The sequence below is a fragment of the Trichomonas vaginalis genome, chromosome V, assembly GCF_026262505.1.
Source record: "Trichomonas vaginalis G3 chromosome V, whole genome shotgun sequence".
Classification (NCBI taxonomy): domain Eukaryota; phylum Parabasalia; order Trichomonadida; family Trichomonadidae; genus Trichomonas; species Trichomonas vaginalis.
In genome coordinates this window covers 18,991,229-19,006,621 of record NC_067207.1, presented here as the reverse complement: position 1 = coordinate 19,006,621, position 15,393 = coordinate 18,991,229, and the positions used below count along the sequence as shown (strand labels likewise).

The following is a 15,393-nucleotide window of genomic DNA, read 5'->3' as shown; positions in this document are numbered from 1 at the left end:
GAAAAATTATATCTGAAAAAACGCTTCATTTTGATATCTTACAATGATAAAATACCAATATTGCTGGGATATAATAGCTACACCTGGACATCTACTACATTAATGCGTATGACAGGTAAAGTTGATTTCAAAAGTATAGCCTGGAAAGATTACAATAAATCAACGATAATTCAAAAAAATTTCTTATAAGTTAACATAATAAAAATTTAATTTTTATATTGCTTGTATTATACTTAAGTATATAATATATTTAAATCTTAGAATGAAAATTCGGGACGCCCTAGCTATTCAATTTTCCCTTAGGACGCCCATAAACCTCTCAAAAATGTGATGTAAATATCACAATTTTGAGAAATTTACACTAGGACGCCTTAGGACGCCAACCCCCTTTTTTACCCAAAATTTTTATTACGAATGGGAATGTGAACTTTCAGAGAGAAACCTTCTTGAAAGAACTTTTTATAGGCAAAGAATTATTTCAGAATCAGACCATACTTACAAATCTTTAATAATTGTCCATGAAATTGAATTTTTGAATATCAATTTAGTGGCTGAATAGTATTTTCCTTTAATTAGTTCATACTCCGAAATAATTTACAATAATATTCACTTTACACCACATAAGATCCATCGCGATTACCAATATCTATCATCATAATATAAAAAAACATTGAGGCTATAATTTTGGCATGCACCCTTCACGACATGGATTGTGTGAGTCGGATTTTTCAAAAAAATAATTACTGAACAAAATGTTTATTTGCAATAAATTATCTTGGAAATTTGATTAAGTCTTTGACAAAACAATGCTCAATATTGTTAATATAGTATTTTTAACTTGTTGGAAATGTATTTATGCATAAATAAATTTTTATTATTCCAAATTTTAAATAATAAACAATATTTATCTACATAGGATGCTATTTTGAGAAAATATATTATTACAACCAGACTTTGTAGAATTGTTATTCCTTAATATAGGAATATTATTTTCACGAAATATCAAATATCGATGATCAAAGTTAATACTTATCCTTTTCTATCTATTTATATGCATTATTCAATATATAAACAGGTAGATATTGAAGTATTAATGGAAATTTGATCTAAAGATCCAGAAAATTATGAGGCAATATATATGTACAACTGCATCATTAAGGTGCTCTATGGATAAACATTAATCTTTGAAACAAGTTTAGCTTAGATATGATGGTTAGAGTTAATACACTTCTCTTTAATTACTTCTCTATATGGAATGTTAATTTACTTATTATATTTTATTCTTTACTAATAGATTTTGGTAAATTATCATCTCATATATATGCAGAAAGAGTTTAATTTTGTTAATAATAAAAATGTCAATTTTTATCAAAAGTATATGGCGAAAAAACCGTTCTAACTCATCTAATTATAGGATCTATGGTTCAATATTAAAAAAATAGCATACTATTGCTTTTAAAGTTTTTGGATGTCAAATCAGATTGTTTATATAATTATCAAGTCTTAAGATGCTCACTTGATTTATATGTTGCAACATATAGAGTGGTTGATATTTGCACCAAGTGAGATAAGAAGTTCAGCTGTTTTTTTATTATTACATTTTGTTGCATAATGAAATGCGGTTCTTCTAAATTTATCTTTTTCATTGATATTTGCACCATGTGAGATAAGAAGCTCGGCTGTTTCTTTACTATCATTACATGCTGCATAATGAAGAGCGGTTCTTCCATATTTATCTTTTTCATTGATATTTGCACCATGTGAGATAAGAAGTTCGGCTGTTTCTCTACTGTCATAATCTGCTGCAAGATAAAGAGCAGTTTGTCCATATTTATCTTTTTCATTGACATTTACACCATGTGAAATAAGAAATTCGGCTGTTTCTTTACCATTTCCTTTTGCTGCAAAATGAAGAGCAGTTCTTCCATATTTATTTTTTTCAGTGACGCTTGCACCATGTGAAATAAGAAGTTCCATTGCTTCTTTACCATTTCCTTTTGCTGCAAAATGAAGAGCTGTTTGTCCATATTTATTTTTTTCAGTGACGCTTGCACCATGAGAAATAAGAAGCTCGATTGCTTCTTTACCATTTCCTTTTGCTGCAAAATGAAGAGCTGTTTGTCCTTGTATATCTTTTTCATTGACAATTGCACCATGAGAAATAAGAAGTTCGGCTAAATCAGTATGATTCAAAAGCGATGCTACATGAAGAGCAGTTTCTCCATAATCAAACTTTTCATTGATATTTGCACCATGTGAAATAAGAAGTTCGGCTATTTCTTTATAATTATTATCTATTGCAATATAAAGAGCGGTTTCTCCATAATCAAACTTTTCATTGATATTTGCACCATGTGAAATAAGAAATTCGGCTAAATCTGTATGATTAAAACGCAATGCTTCATGAAGAGCGGTTTCTCCATATTTATCTTTTTCATTGATATTTGCACCATGTGAAATAAGAAATTCAGCCATTTCTTTTCTATTATAATCTGCTGCCTTATGAAGAGCGGTTTCTCCATATTTATCTTTTTCATTGATATTTGCACCATGTGAAATAAGAAGTTCAGCCATTTCTTTATAATTATTATTTATTGCAATATAAAGAGCGGTTTTTCCATATTTATTTTTTTCATTGATCTTTGCACCATGTGAAATAAGAAGTTCGGCTATTTCTTTTCTATTATATGACGCTGCAACATAAAGAGCAGTTCTTCCATCTTCATCTTTTTCATTGACATATGCACCATGTGAAATAAGAAATTCAGCTGTTGCTTGATTTTTAGATGCTGCAAGATGAAGAGCAGTTCTTCCATCTTCATCTTTTGCTTTAATATTTGCACCATGTGAAAGGAAATATTCGCAAATGGATGGTGTGTCAAAAATAGATGAATAAACAAAGCATTTGTTTATATCATTAGTTTGATCGTAATAAACTAAAAATGATTCAAGATTATTATACCTTCCGCAATCATTTAAGTTGATTTTAATATTGTATTCGTTCATCAAGAATGTGACGAAATCAATGTTGTGTGAAATAATTGCATACTCCATGCAATTTTCATCTGGTGTTTGATATTTCAAACATTCGCTCATGATCTCTGGATTTCCGCCTAAAAATGATAAACAAAGACATGTTTTTGTTATTTCTGGGTTAAATTTTGTTATTAATAACTTGAAACAGTCAACTGCTCCGTGGTAACAACATAATTCAAGTAATGAATATTCATTATAAGCGGAGGGATATAATATTCTATCAAGTTTTTGTTTTTCATCAAATCCGTCACTTTCAGTAAATGGGATGAATTTTTCTTTGTCATTATACATAATTGCTCTGTAAATTGTATTTTCTGTATGAATATCCAGATTTTCTGATTTATTTTTTTCGAAATCATAAGATTTGTCTAATTTAATTCCATATTCTTTATAAAACATGTAGTTAGAAATAGTTGGAATATTGTTGACCTCTGTTATATGATAATCATCAGAAATGAGTTTGGCTAGAGTCAAATATGACTTTGCATAACGATTATTATACGGAATAATGTCTAAAATATCTTTTATAATCTTTTTTGGGCTAAATTTCTTTGAATCAATCAGTTCTGTCTTGATCATTTTGTAAATCGAGTTTAATTCTTCTTCATTTTCAGTTTTTAGCTGATACAAGGCAAGATATGTATCGATGTAGTATTTAAAGTTATTTCTCAGTTCAATGTATTTGCCTGGGTGAATGTCTTGATCAGACATTAAAAAATTTTAACGGTCATGTTAATTTGCATTTTACCATATAAAAAATCTTTGTGACTCTTTATGAAAAAAAAATCTTATTTTATACATGACAACTATGATTTCAGATAATTTTGATTAAGTTATTATACACGAAATAACACAACGACAATTTTGAAGTCAAAAGAAATAAAATATTCATCAGCAGTTTTGCATTTTGTCATAAGTAGAGTTTATCAGTAACTTATCTCGACTTAAAACACATTAAGTTAGACTAAAAACTATATGGTTGAAAAAAAGGGACAATAGTTCACAAAAATTTGTATACATATCAAGCAATAAGTCTTAAAAATCGAATACTGAAAATTTCATCCAAAAGACCTATTTCATCCAAAATAGTAGGAATAACATAACAAGGCAAGCTCCAACCCAAGTTTCTCATTCAATGATAGGTAACCATTGGATAAATTTTGCGTTATTAGACTATTAGTTAACCAATGAGTACATCAAAAATACATCAGGGGGAACAGTCTTACCGAACACACTCATTCCATGAAAAATTTTCCCAATAAGTTATTATTCTTTTTAGTTGCTTGCTACACCTGATGTTGCTCTATTTTGCACATACTCATTCTTTTTCTTAATATCCTTAACTCATCTTTGCTATTTCCCACATATTTCGAAATATTTCTTATCTTTTTATCATAAAAAACTAAAATTTCATAATAAAATAGTTACAACATTTAAGACAGATATACAATTTACAATTAATTTATTCCTTGAGGTTTCGTTGAATAACATCGAGCAACGTTAACTCGAACAGCTGGTTTTGCCAGAGGTCTGAAAGTAGCTTGCTGAGCGACCACATTTACGCAATGGTCCATTAGCGGGCTGTTATTCTGAGTTCTGTGGATCTGAATTGATCTTCCTTGACTAACTCCTTCAACACTAATGTTAGAAAGCATCTTATTAGGCTGGGGAGTACTATTGGCTGCGGAAGGACGAGCGCGCATCGCAGTTTTCATCTCAAATGTAACTTTCATTTTTCTAAGCATTCTATAAACAGCTGTAGTCTCATCGTATACGCCTAAGAAAAGGTTTTGTCGTAAGTTCGTCGTATCCAATCCGTATCTTTCCATTTGGGAAACGATTTCTGGATCACAAGTAACTTCTTGAATTTTCTTCTGATAAGCGTATATTGCATCGTATTCTAGTTTCGAAAACCATGGGTGTTCTTTAATTTTATCCAAAGTAATACGTAATAATGGGTCTTTTGTTAAAAGTTTTTGTAATAAATCTGCCAGAGCAGGAGATATTGAAGGAGGATATGTCGGATTAGCATAAACGATAAGCTGCAAAGTTTTCTTGACGTTCTCATCATCAAATGGTAAAGAGCCAATTGACATCGCGTAAAGTAGAACTCCTGTGCTCCACATGTCTGCAGCAGGTGTGTATCCATATCCTATAATCATTTCTGGGGGTATATAGGCAGGCGATCCACATTTCGTTTCAAAAACGTTATTTTCATCTGTAAAACAGTTACTCAAACCGAAATCAATAATTCTTAGATTGAAATATCTGTCTAATAGTATATTCTCGGCTTTGAGATCTCTGTGAGCAACTTTTCGCTCTTTATGCAAGTATTCTAAGACTGAAAAGAGTTGTGTGAAATAACGGCGTGCAATAGGCTCGATTAGTTTACCATTCTTGTTGATAAATGATAAAAGATCGCCATTTGGCGAATATTCCATGATTAAATAATGATATTTTTCGTCTTCATAAAGGTCATATAACTCATTAATCATTGGATGATTCATTTGTTTCAGGAGATTAACCTCTCTCATAAATCTGGTAATGAATTTCTGATCTGTAAAGCTTTTTTTGCTGATAACTTTAATTGCGACGTCAATTTTAGTTAACATATGCGTCCCTTTGAAGACTGAGGAAAAGGCACCACTACCAATCTTTTCGCCAATAGTGTACTTGCCTATTGTTGGTGGTACTTGTATATTTTCAACTTCTCCCATTTCCTCTTTGAAAAATAATTTTTTTTGAATTATTGAAATTTATTACGCGTAAAAATATATTTGAAATTATGTAATGATTCCAAATATAACTAAATGTCATAAAAAATTGACAGTTGCTGGTTAAAATCCAATTCAAATTTATTCTAGTTATTCACACCATTTTGACGATAAATGAAAGATAAGTTATCGAATTTCATGTTCCCTCACAATTTCAATTTTGATGGGATTGAATCAATTTCAAAGAGACGAGCTGATAAAGCTGAATTAGTAACAAAAATCTGGATTGATTGTGAACTTTAGATTTACAGAATTGAGAGATTTACGCAATTGATTGTTTCGAATTGTAAACATTAGAAATGCTCTCAAAGATCGTTGATTTAAAATATATTTTTTTGTTGTTTATTTCATTCTATAGATTACACTACAACTTAAAAGGTCAATAGATTTCATATCGAGAAATTTCCTCTCAAAAGTTACCTTAATCAATTCGATTTTTGGAAGAGAGATTTGTAATCATATATAACAGACATTCATATTATTTTTATTTATTCAACTCTCGATAACTTTCAAACGGAGAGAGTGATTTCCAATTTTATGGAAAATGTCTTTCTTTTCCAACTTAATTGCTACCAGTTGCTTTAAATTCATGCGCAAAATACATGTAAGTGATCATTATCGAGCTGAGTGCCAATCAAAAAATTTCCTAAATATTCACTGTTTTTTAAATTCATTGTAAACTCGATTCCAAACAGAAAAGAGCGAAAATTTTATTGTTTTTATGAACTGTATCATTATTCAGTATAAAATTTAAATATATATTGAGAATTACAATAAATTTGAATTGATGCTGTTCATTTTCAACATGTGACATCTTTGGAGTATAATGGAAGCGATGTTGTTCGAAATTGATTTTTTACTTAATCAAAATTAGAATGATTCACATTTTACGTCACATTCTCAGATGTTCTTAAGTTGAAATCAAATACAACCATTTTGCAAATTATTAAAGTGGCACGTAATGCTTAAAACAATGATTTTTAAACCGAGATAAAGAATTTCTATCTTTATTACTAATCAAAACCATTGTTAAACTTGGGCCAAACGTAAGCTCGAAATGATTTTGCATGATGACAGATAGTAAGAATGTAATTGTAGCATAACGAAAAAAATCAAATGAAGCATTTCGTCGGAAAATCAATTTTTAAATTGCAATTTATAATAAAGTACTATTTCCTTTTCATACCACTTATTATTTAGATTCTATGGGTGTCAATTCACGCCAATAAATCAAAAATGAAGTAATTTGAATACTTTACAAAAACGATACAAGAATTTTTTATGACAAATTCTCCTCTCTTCAAACAACTTCCAGATAACTACTTACAGTGTCTTTGCTGCAGTCATTACTGTCAAATAGCTCCAGGAAAGCTTGGAAAGTGTCGTATTCGTGGTAACAACAATGGACAACCAGTTTTACCAACATACGGAAGGTATACAGTTGCTATTGATCCAATTGAGAAGAAACCTCTTCATCACTTCCTTCCTGGATCCAGTATTTATTCATACGGCACAGTTGGTTGCAATTTTTCGTGCCAATTTTGCCAAAATTCTAGCCTGAGTATGTGGGGCCTTGATATTGAAGATGTTGGCTGCATCCATGAAAGCGATATCGGCCGCCTGAAGAAATTAACACCAGAACGTGTTGTTAGTAGTGCAATCAAAAATAGTTGCCAATCTATTGCATCAACATACAACGAGCCTACTGTTTCGTCAGAATTTTCTCATGAAGTCTTTAAATTAGCCAAAGAGAAAGGCTTATACACAGTCTACGTCACAAATGGCTACGAAAGTGTTGAATGCTTAGATTATCTTGCTCCTTACCTCGATGCAGTCAACATAGATCTCAAATCCTTCAACGATAAGTTCTACATGAAGACCTGCGGTGGTCATCTTGAACCAGTTTGCAACACAATTCGTCGTTGTTACGCAATGGGTATCCACACCGAAGTTACAACCCTCATTATTCCAAAGAACAACGATAGCGACGAAGAACTTACAGCAGCTGCCAACTTTTTGGCGAGTGTTGGAAAAGATATTCCATGGCACCTTTCCGCATATCACGATGACTACAATTTCGAAGGCTTTGGACGTACACCTCTCGAAACCCTCAAGAGAGCAGCCGCTATTGGCAAGAAAGCAGGATTAAAATACGTATATATGGGTAATGTCCAAGCTCCTGAGGCCAGAGTTACTCGCTGCCCCAACTGTGGCCATTTACTCGTCGACCGCATCTGGTTCGGAACAGAAGTAAAGATGAAAGGCGGAAAATGCGAAAAATGCGGAGAAGTTGTTCCCGGATTCTTCTCAGATGCAAACAATCTCAAGCCAAAACTCACGAGAGTACCCGATCACCTCCGAAATCTTTCGAATTCCCCTGTTACAGCGAAAATCGAATCGAAATTACCTCAAAAGTTCGTTATTTACGCAACACAGGGCGGCACATCACAAGAATATGCAGAAAAGATTGCAATGCAGTTCGGAGTTGATGCATTTAACATTGCAGATATTGATCCAAATTCTCTTTCATCAGCAGACGAAATTGTCTTCGTCCTTTCAACCTACGGAAGAGGTAATCCACCTCAGCCTGCAACAAAGTTCTGGGAAACCCTTAAATCCACGGATATTGATATGAAAAACGTCAAATTTACAGTTCTCGGCTGCGGATCGTCCGGATACAAGAAGACATTTTGCGGATTTGCGAAATCTGTCTTCGAAAGGATGAAAGAACTTGGAGCACAAGAATTAGCTCCTCTCTGCACAAGAGATGAACTTGACGATGACGAAACATATCCAGAAGTTACAAAGTGGATCGATGCCCTTAAATTATAAAATAATATCCAAAAAAAGTGTAAATTTAAAATTCCGATTTCGAAATTTAAACTTTTTATAATATAATATAACAAAACATAACAAACATATTAAATTCTATTAATTGAAATCATCAAACAAAATATATAACAAAAATATACTAGGGACACAAATTGAGACGCGAAAAGCAAATTGAGAGGAAAAAACCTTTCAAAATTTTGTAAACTTTTGAATTTTAGCCCAAAAATCGCGTTCCTATTTTTAACCTATTCAATTAATAATTTTAGTTTAAGGGGGTAGGTTTGAATAGTTGTAAATTTTTTAATAAAATCACTTTTTCTCCATATCACGGCAATATTTTTGGACAATCATAAGTGTTATGAGCACAGTCATAGTCAGAGTAGGTACTGACAAAGTTTCGACGATCACACTATTCTACGTATGTTTGTCAGTTACTTACAAAAAAATTACTTAAAATTGAATCAAGTCATTAAATACAAAACTAGGGTTTGCGAAAATGGTAGAAATGATCATTGCTACTATTTCTTCATAAAAATAGGAGAACAGAATTTTAATACACAGCTTTAACTTACAATTTACATGATAAATTACATACGTTATTGCTGTGTATTAAAATTCTGTTCTCCTATTTTTATGAAGAAATAGTAGCAATGATCATTTCTACCATTTTCGCAAACCCTAGTTTTGTATTTAATGACTTGATTCAATTTTAAGTAATTTTTTTGTAAGTAACTGACAAACATACGTAGAATAGTGTGATCGTCGAAACTTTGTCAGTACCTACTCTGACTATGACTGTGCTCATAACACTTATGATTGTCCAAAAATATTGCCGTGATATGGAGAAAAAGTGATTTTATTAAAAAATTTACAACTATTCAAACCTACCCCCTTAAATAAAAAATAATTGTTTAGTCTAACAACGACATTCTTTTGGAATAGGAGACAAGATGATTTAAAGACTTCAAATTTTTTGAGTTCGTTATTTTGGTGATAGACAAATAAAATTAGAATATGTTCTATGTATCTTATAGAATTTTATATAAAAAATGCAGTTAAAATTTTCTGAGGGCAAAACTTTTTCGCGAATATTAGAATTTTGCCAGTTTTAATATTAAAAACTGTGCTAATGCATTACATTAATCAATATTATAGCAACAATTTGATTAAAAATTTTCTGAGGGCAAAACTTTTCCGCGAATATTAGATTTTTGTAAGTTTTAATGTTAAAAATTGTGCTAATATATTACATTAATCAATATTATAGCAAGTATTTGATTAGCAATTTTCTGAGGATAAACTCGCATTTGGAAATATTGAGATTTTTTATGATTCTCCAACAAAAATAAATTTGTTGTGCATCATAGTAGTTTATTATATCATCAATTTCGTTCACATGATTTCTGAAGATTATTGCATTTCTTGAAAAGTTGAATATTTTCACTATCTGAGCGTGAAATACTTTTTAATAACTGTAGTAATAGATAAAATTCATGTTTTGATGGCAAAATCCTCAACATAAGCATGGGAGAAAAAATTATTGTTGGGGCATTTTCTTAGGAGAGGGTAAATTTGAATACCATTCAAAAGTAAAAATTCACAATTTGTTCGATTTGGACATATAATCTATTATTATATATAATGTAATTAAGAAAAAAAATAAAATGACCTGCATATATTAATTATTTAGATTGCAAGATTCAAAAAAGCTATTAAAATTAGAGACTAAATAAATAGCGAATTGATTCATATGGATTTATGTAATTGTGAACATTAAAAGAGTTTATTTATTGATCTAATAAAAAAAGATAAAATATTAATGAGAAAATTGAAAGAATAGAGTGTCCCATTCACTCATGTTGGTCGCAATGTATCATTCTGGGAGACATTGCCTCTGCATGTCTCCCACAATGGCACAATGTTCCTTGGAGAAAGACCTGGAAGGAGGTCCTTTCTCAAGGTCAGGGCCCCCTTCTAGTCTTTCTGGTCCTGGAAGGAGCGCTTCTGACTGTCTGTGCGCTGCTTCCAGGAAGATCAGGAGATTGCTCGAAGTTCGCGGCAAGTGCATTCCGACACCACAGATGCACTTGCCGCAACAATAATTGCGAGTGTCTGCTGCTTTGGTCAAAAGAAGCAGCAGACACTCGCAATGCGAACCGAATTGTCCCAGAAAGACCTGGAAGGGGTCCTTTCTCAAGGTCAGGACCCCCTTCTAGTCTTTCTGGTCCTGGAAGGAGCGCTTCTGACTGGTCTGTGCGCTGCTTCCAGGAAGAACATGAGATTGCGCCAATAAGCTTATCAACAAAATTTTGACTAAAAATATAAAGTATCCTTTTGTGATTTAACGAATAGCTCAATTTTAAAATAGATTTGATTCTAATAATAAATTGGAATGAGTTTCGCTTACGTTTAGAATTTAATGATTTATATGATTTTTTCGTTCACAGAAGAGTCATTGATATCCAATATCAAAAAACAGCAAAGACACACCATAATAAATGATATTGAAGCTAAATATTACATATTTCAACATATCTAAAAAATTATTATAAGATTAGATCTCATGCAATGCCGAGCAGTTTCCTAAAGCATAATTACTTATTTATACAGAATCAATTATATAATATTCACATTGCAAATTATATACATTCTCACGAAGCAACATGAAATAGACTGTCCGAATTTGAATTCAAATAGAGATCTACTTCAAAAGGATTTCTTACAATATGTAATCTCGATGTTGATCACTGGAATACAAGGGATGCACGTAATTTACAAATTGTTGCAAAAATAGTAGTGCAACAAAAATTTTATTTTTAACTTGTCACTTGATATATAACAATTGCAAAAACTCAATCAAAAATAGGATTTGAACGACTTTTTAAAATTGTGAGAAAAATTCTATCGGCACATTCTATTCAATTTTAAAGTATTTCTTTCATATTCCAATCGATTATTCAATATTTGCCAATCACAAATTTTAGTTCAAAATTCAAAAAATCCCTAATTTTAATTTCAGATGAAATCTCGCAAAAATAACATTGTTTTAACCATATAAATATATATTTTATATATTGTATAGTGATTTTTTAATATTTTTATGAGTAAAATCGAGAGTGAGGAAATGTGGACTACAAAAAACGATAGAAATGAATAGTTTACATGGGAATTCAATACTTACAAGTATTCAATGTCACTTTTGTGCTCGAGATTTTGACTCTAGTATATGAGAATTTTTAAACGGCCAATATTGATCTTTGCATTCAAGTATAAAATTCTAGAAGCATGATAAATAATCGAAATGTTTCATATATGAATAATAGATATGATGCTAAAATACAAATTCTTTAATCAAATTGGAATATTGCGATTAAAAACTGTGCACTCGCGCATAATTTATAATAAAATAGGGATATGTGATATTCAAGGCTGTTATTTTTCAATCATTTATAAAAAATTCGGGATGAAACCACACTGATGCCGAATCTGTCATCAACAACAATATGAAATTGTATGAATCTAGTATAAAACCATATCTAAGCATTTGTACTTTAAAATGATATCAATTAAAATTTGATATAAACTAAATAATAAAGATTTCATATACAAGTAATAGGATTGTTATAGTAATAACAACTATCTAATGATTTCATATTAATTTCTAATTAAATCTCTTGAATATTTGTTTCAAAATTATATTTGGTCAAAAGAACGAAATAGAAAGAAAATCTACTCTATTTAGGAAATTAAATTTTTATTCTTTAGATTCGAATGTCTTTTGGATTGTCAATAATGTGATGAGAAATTCAAGTTCACATATAGAGATAATCTATTTTAAAATGTAATAAACAGAAATTCATCAAAAGTGACAGCTCTCAATTTTTTGACATTTGTAAATTCTAAATTGAATGAGAAAAATGAAATAATACTAAGCATAATACAATATTCTAGATTTAATTATAATTAGGAAAAAGTTAGTTTTGAGAGTACTTTTCATAGGCATATAGAATGAAATCTTCTGAAAAATAATATCACATAAACTCATATTATTTTTAATATATAACTATTTTATATAAAAATCAAATTCAATGATCTTAAAAGCGAAGGATAAACCTCAAAATTTACGAATATAATGAGTGGAATATAATGCTTATCTATCATAAAACCATATGAAATATCAATTTTTGCTTTACGCCTAATTTTTGACGACAATTAGCAAAAAATGTTAAATGTTAACACTCAGTCCATTTGAATATGAAAAATAAAATTGACTTTGATTAAATTTTTTATTTATCATGCAATTCTTCTTGCGACCAAAGATTTGACTAAAAGTTCAAAAAATAAGATAGCTTAAAAAATAATATACGGTAGTGTTTACTAATAGATGAATAGTATATAAATTCTATTAAAATGGATTTGATCCAAAAAAATATATAAAATTTGATCATAAATAAAATCGTTTTAAATTACTTCTTCATTTAAATTATAACAATTATTTTTGGTTTTATATTTTTTTGGATCAAATCCATTTTAATAGAATTTATATACTATTCATCTATTAGTAAACACTACCGTATATTATTTTTTAAGCTATCTTATTTTTTGAACTTTTAGTCAAATCTTTGGTCGCAAGAAGAATTGCATGATAAATAAAAACATTTAATCAAAGTCAATTTTATTTTTCATATTCAAATGGACTGAGTGTTAACATTTAACATTTTTTGCTAATTGTCGTCAAAAATTAGGCGTAAAGCAAAAATTGATATTTCATATGGTTTTATGATAGATAAGCATTATATTCCCACTCATTATATTCGTAAATTTTGAGGTTTATCCTTCGCTTTTAAGATCATTGAATTTGATTTTTATATAAAATAGTTATATATTAGAAAATAATATGAGTTTATGTGATATTATTTTTCAGAAGATTTTGTGTTCTTCTTCAAAATTTTATTTTTTTATTAAAAAGAATCTTTACAAAATATACATTTACTTTAATTAATATTTAAAAACGTGCTCTATCAAAAGTTCCAAAAATTCAATATTTTAGCTTTTCTGAGGTGTCACTTTTGATGAATTTCTGTTTACAACAAAAAACATACCTTATTGTATAAGAATGATAAATCTCTATTTATATTAGTTAAAATACGATAGTTTTATTTGAATGGGGTAATTCAATTTTTTCTGAAAAACCGCGCGTTCCAAAAAATTTTTCAACAATACCAAAATAATTTTTTGCAAATTTTCATTGATATCTAAAGCATTATGATTCTTTGCAGTTTTTATACATAAACTTCTTGAGCTACGTATCAGATTTTCTAATCTTAGATAAATTTAGAAAATTGAGATTTTCTTTCGAAACATTCATCATCACATACTGTGTACAAAGATAAGACTGCATGACGCATAGGATTCTCATTGATTTTTTGTTTCTTTGAGTTATACTGTAACTTCTGCGAGTTTTTGCGCAAGTTGGGCTTTTTCGATGTTTAAATCGTTCAAAATACGCTCTTGTTCAGCAGATTTTTCATTTAATTCTTTTTGTAGAGATTGAACTTTATCCTTGAGATCTTTGTTCAAATTTGAAGCATTTTCATATTCGGTTCGTTTCTGAATCAGCGTACTATCTATCTCACTCATATTTTTCTTAATATCTTCTAATTGAGCATCAAATTTCTGCTTAGAAATGCTTTTAATTTCATTGATTTTGTCTGTGAAGGCCTTTTCAAGAGGAGCGAACTTTGCTGCTGCTTCGAGTTTCTTTTGTTCAGCTTCAGCTGTTTTAAGTTGCATCTTTTTAATTGCTTTTCTCGTTTTCGTAATTTCATTTAATACATTTTCTAATTCATTCTGTACATCTGCTTTTTCTTTCTTTAAAGTGTTTAGATAATCATCTTTGTCGTTGTATTCTTGAGTTTTTTCACGTATACTGCGATCTAATTTGTCAATTGAATTATCTCTTCTATCTTTTCTTTCTTCTAATGCCTTTATTGTACTAATTTGTTCACTTACTTGGAATTTGGCTTTTGACCGTTCATCCATTATTTGATCTAATTGATATTGTAAATCTTTTAGAGATTCTTGCAATTTGTCTATCTTATTAAGGTAATTCTTCTCTTTTTGAGCGAACTCTTCCTTGAGAATCGCATTTTGCTGTGATAATGTTACTGTAGTTGAAACTTTTTTAATGTATTCATTTAATTTTTCAAGTTCAGAAGTAGCTTTAAGTTTTTTGGCTTTTATATCCTTGCACATCTCACGCTCTTGACAGTACTTTTCAACAGCTGGACGAAATAATTCTTTAATTTTTTCTATTTCTTCTAAAATTCCATTATTTTCTTGTTGCAAACTATTATAATGATTAGAAAGTGAATTATATTCTTTTTGTAGTTCTTTTGATTGATTTGTCTTTGAAAATTGCTCAAATTCATTCTGTATATCGAGTAATCTTTTCTGATTTGTAGAATAAGTTATCTGAATTTGTTTCCTTTGGTTTATTAAATCTGTATTTGCTTTTTGAGTTGCTTTTGCCAATTTAATAATCTCTTCTTGAGCATTATTCATTCACTGTACGTTTAAAAATTTTCCTTTAAACTTATAGGAAAGAAATTATGAAAGGAGATGAATCAGTGTACAGATACTCTTCAATTTTACTTTAAATTTTTTGGAAATATGCTCAAAATAAATGTGCAATTTGCAAATGATAAAATCTGGAAGCCGACATGAATTTCATGCGTCTCTTATTCCAAAA

The 15,393-nt window shown here is 29.9% G+C and overlaps 4 protein-coding genes across 4 annotated transcripts, besides 3 other annotated features; 1 reads left to right on the top strand and 3 right to left on the bottom strand.

The window, feature by feature from the left end:
* Positions 1-397: part of a mobile genetic element that runs on past the window's edge.
* Positions 398-1,380: 983 nt separating this feature from the next.
* Positions 1,381-3,747, bottom strand: TVAGG3_0363090 (cyclin-dependent kinase inhibitor 2C-related family; the record flags this gene model as incomplete). Its single annotated transcript, XM_001315885.1, has 1 exon — positions 1,522-3,747. One exon carries the CDS (start codon positions 3,745-3,747, stop codon positions 1,522-1,524), a length of 2,226 nt encoding a protein of 741 aa, XP_001315920.1.
* Positions 3,748-4,087: 340 nt separating this feature from the next.
* On the bottom strand, positions 4,088-5,757 carry TVAGG3_0363080 (protein serine/threonine kinase protein; the record flags this gene model as incomplete). Its single annotated transcript, XM_001315886.1, has 1 exon — positions 4,494-5,753. One exon carries the CDS (start codon positions 5,751-5,753, stop codon positions 4,494-4,496), a length of 1,260 nt encoding a protein of 419 aa, XP_001315921.1.
* Positions 5,758-7,058: 1,301 nt separating this feature from the next.
* TVAGG3_0363070 (pyruvate formate-lyase-activating enzyme family) lies at positions 7,059-8,708 on the top strand (the record flags this gene model as incomplete). Its single annotated transcript, XM_001315887.1, has 1 exon — positions 7,092-8,642. One exon carries the CDS (start codon positions 7,092-7,094, stop codon positions 8,640-8,642), a length of 1,551 nt encoding a protein of 516 aa, XP_001315922.1.
* A 3,776-nt stretch (positions 8,709-12,484) lies between these two features.
* Positions 12,485-12,521: a mobile genetic element.
* Positions 12,522-13,696: 1,175 nt separating this feature from the next.
* Positions 13,697-13,734: a mobile genetic element.
* A 347-nt stretch (positions 13,735-14,081) lies between these two features.
* TVAGG3_0363040 (uncharacterized protein) lies at positions 14,082-15,206 on the bottom strand (the record flags this gene model as incomplete). The annotated part of the gene is made up of 1 exon (XM_001302934.1): positions 14,082-15,206. One exon carries the CDS (start codon positions 15,204-15,206, stop codon positions 14,082-14,084), a length of 1,125 nt encoding a protein of 374 aa, XP_001302935.1.
* Positions 15,207-15,393: the final 187 nt, after the last annotated feature.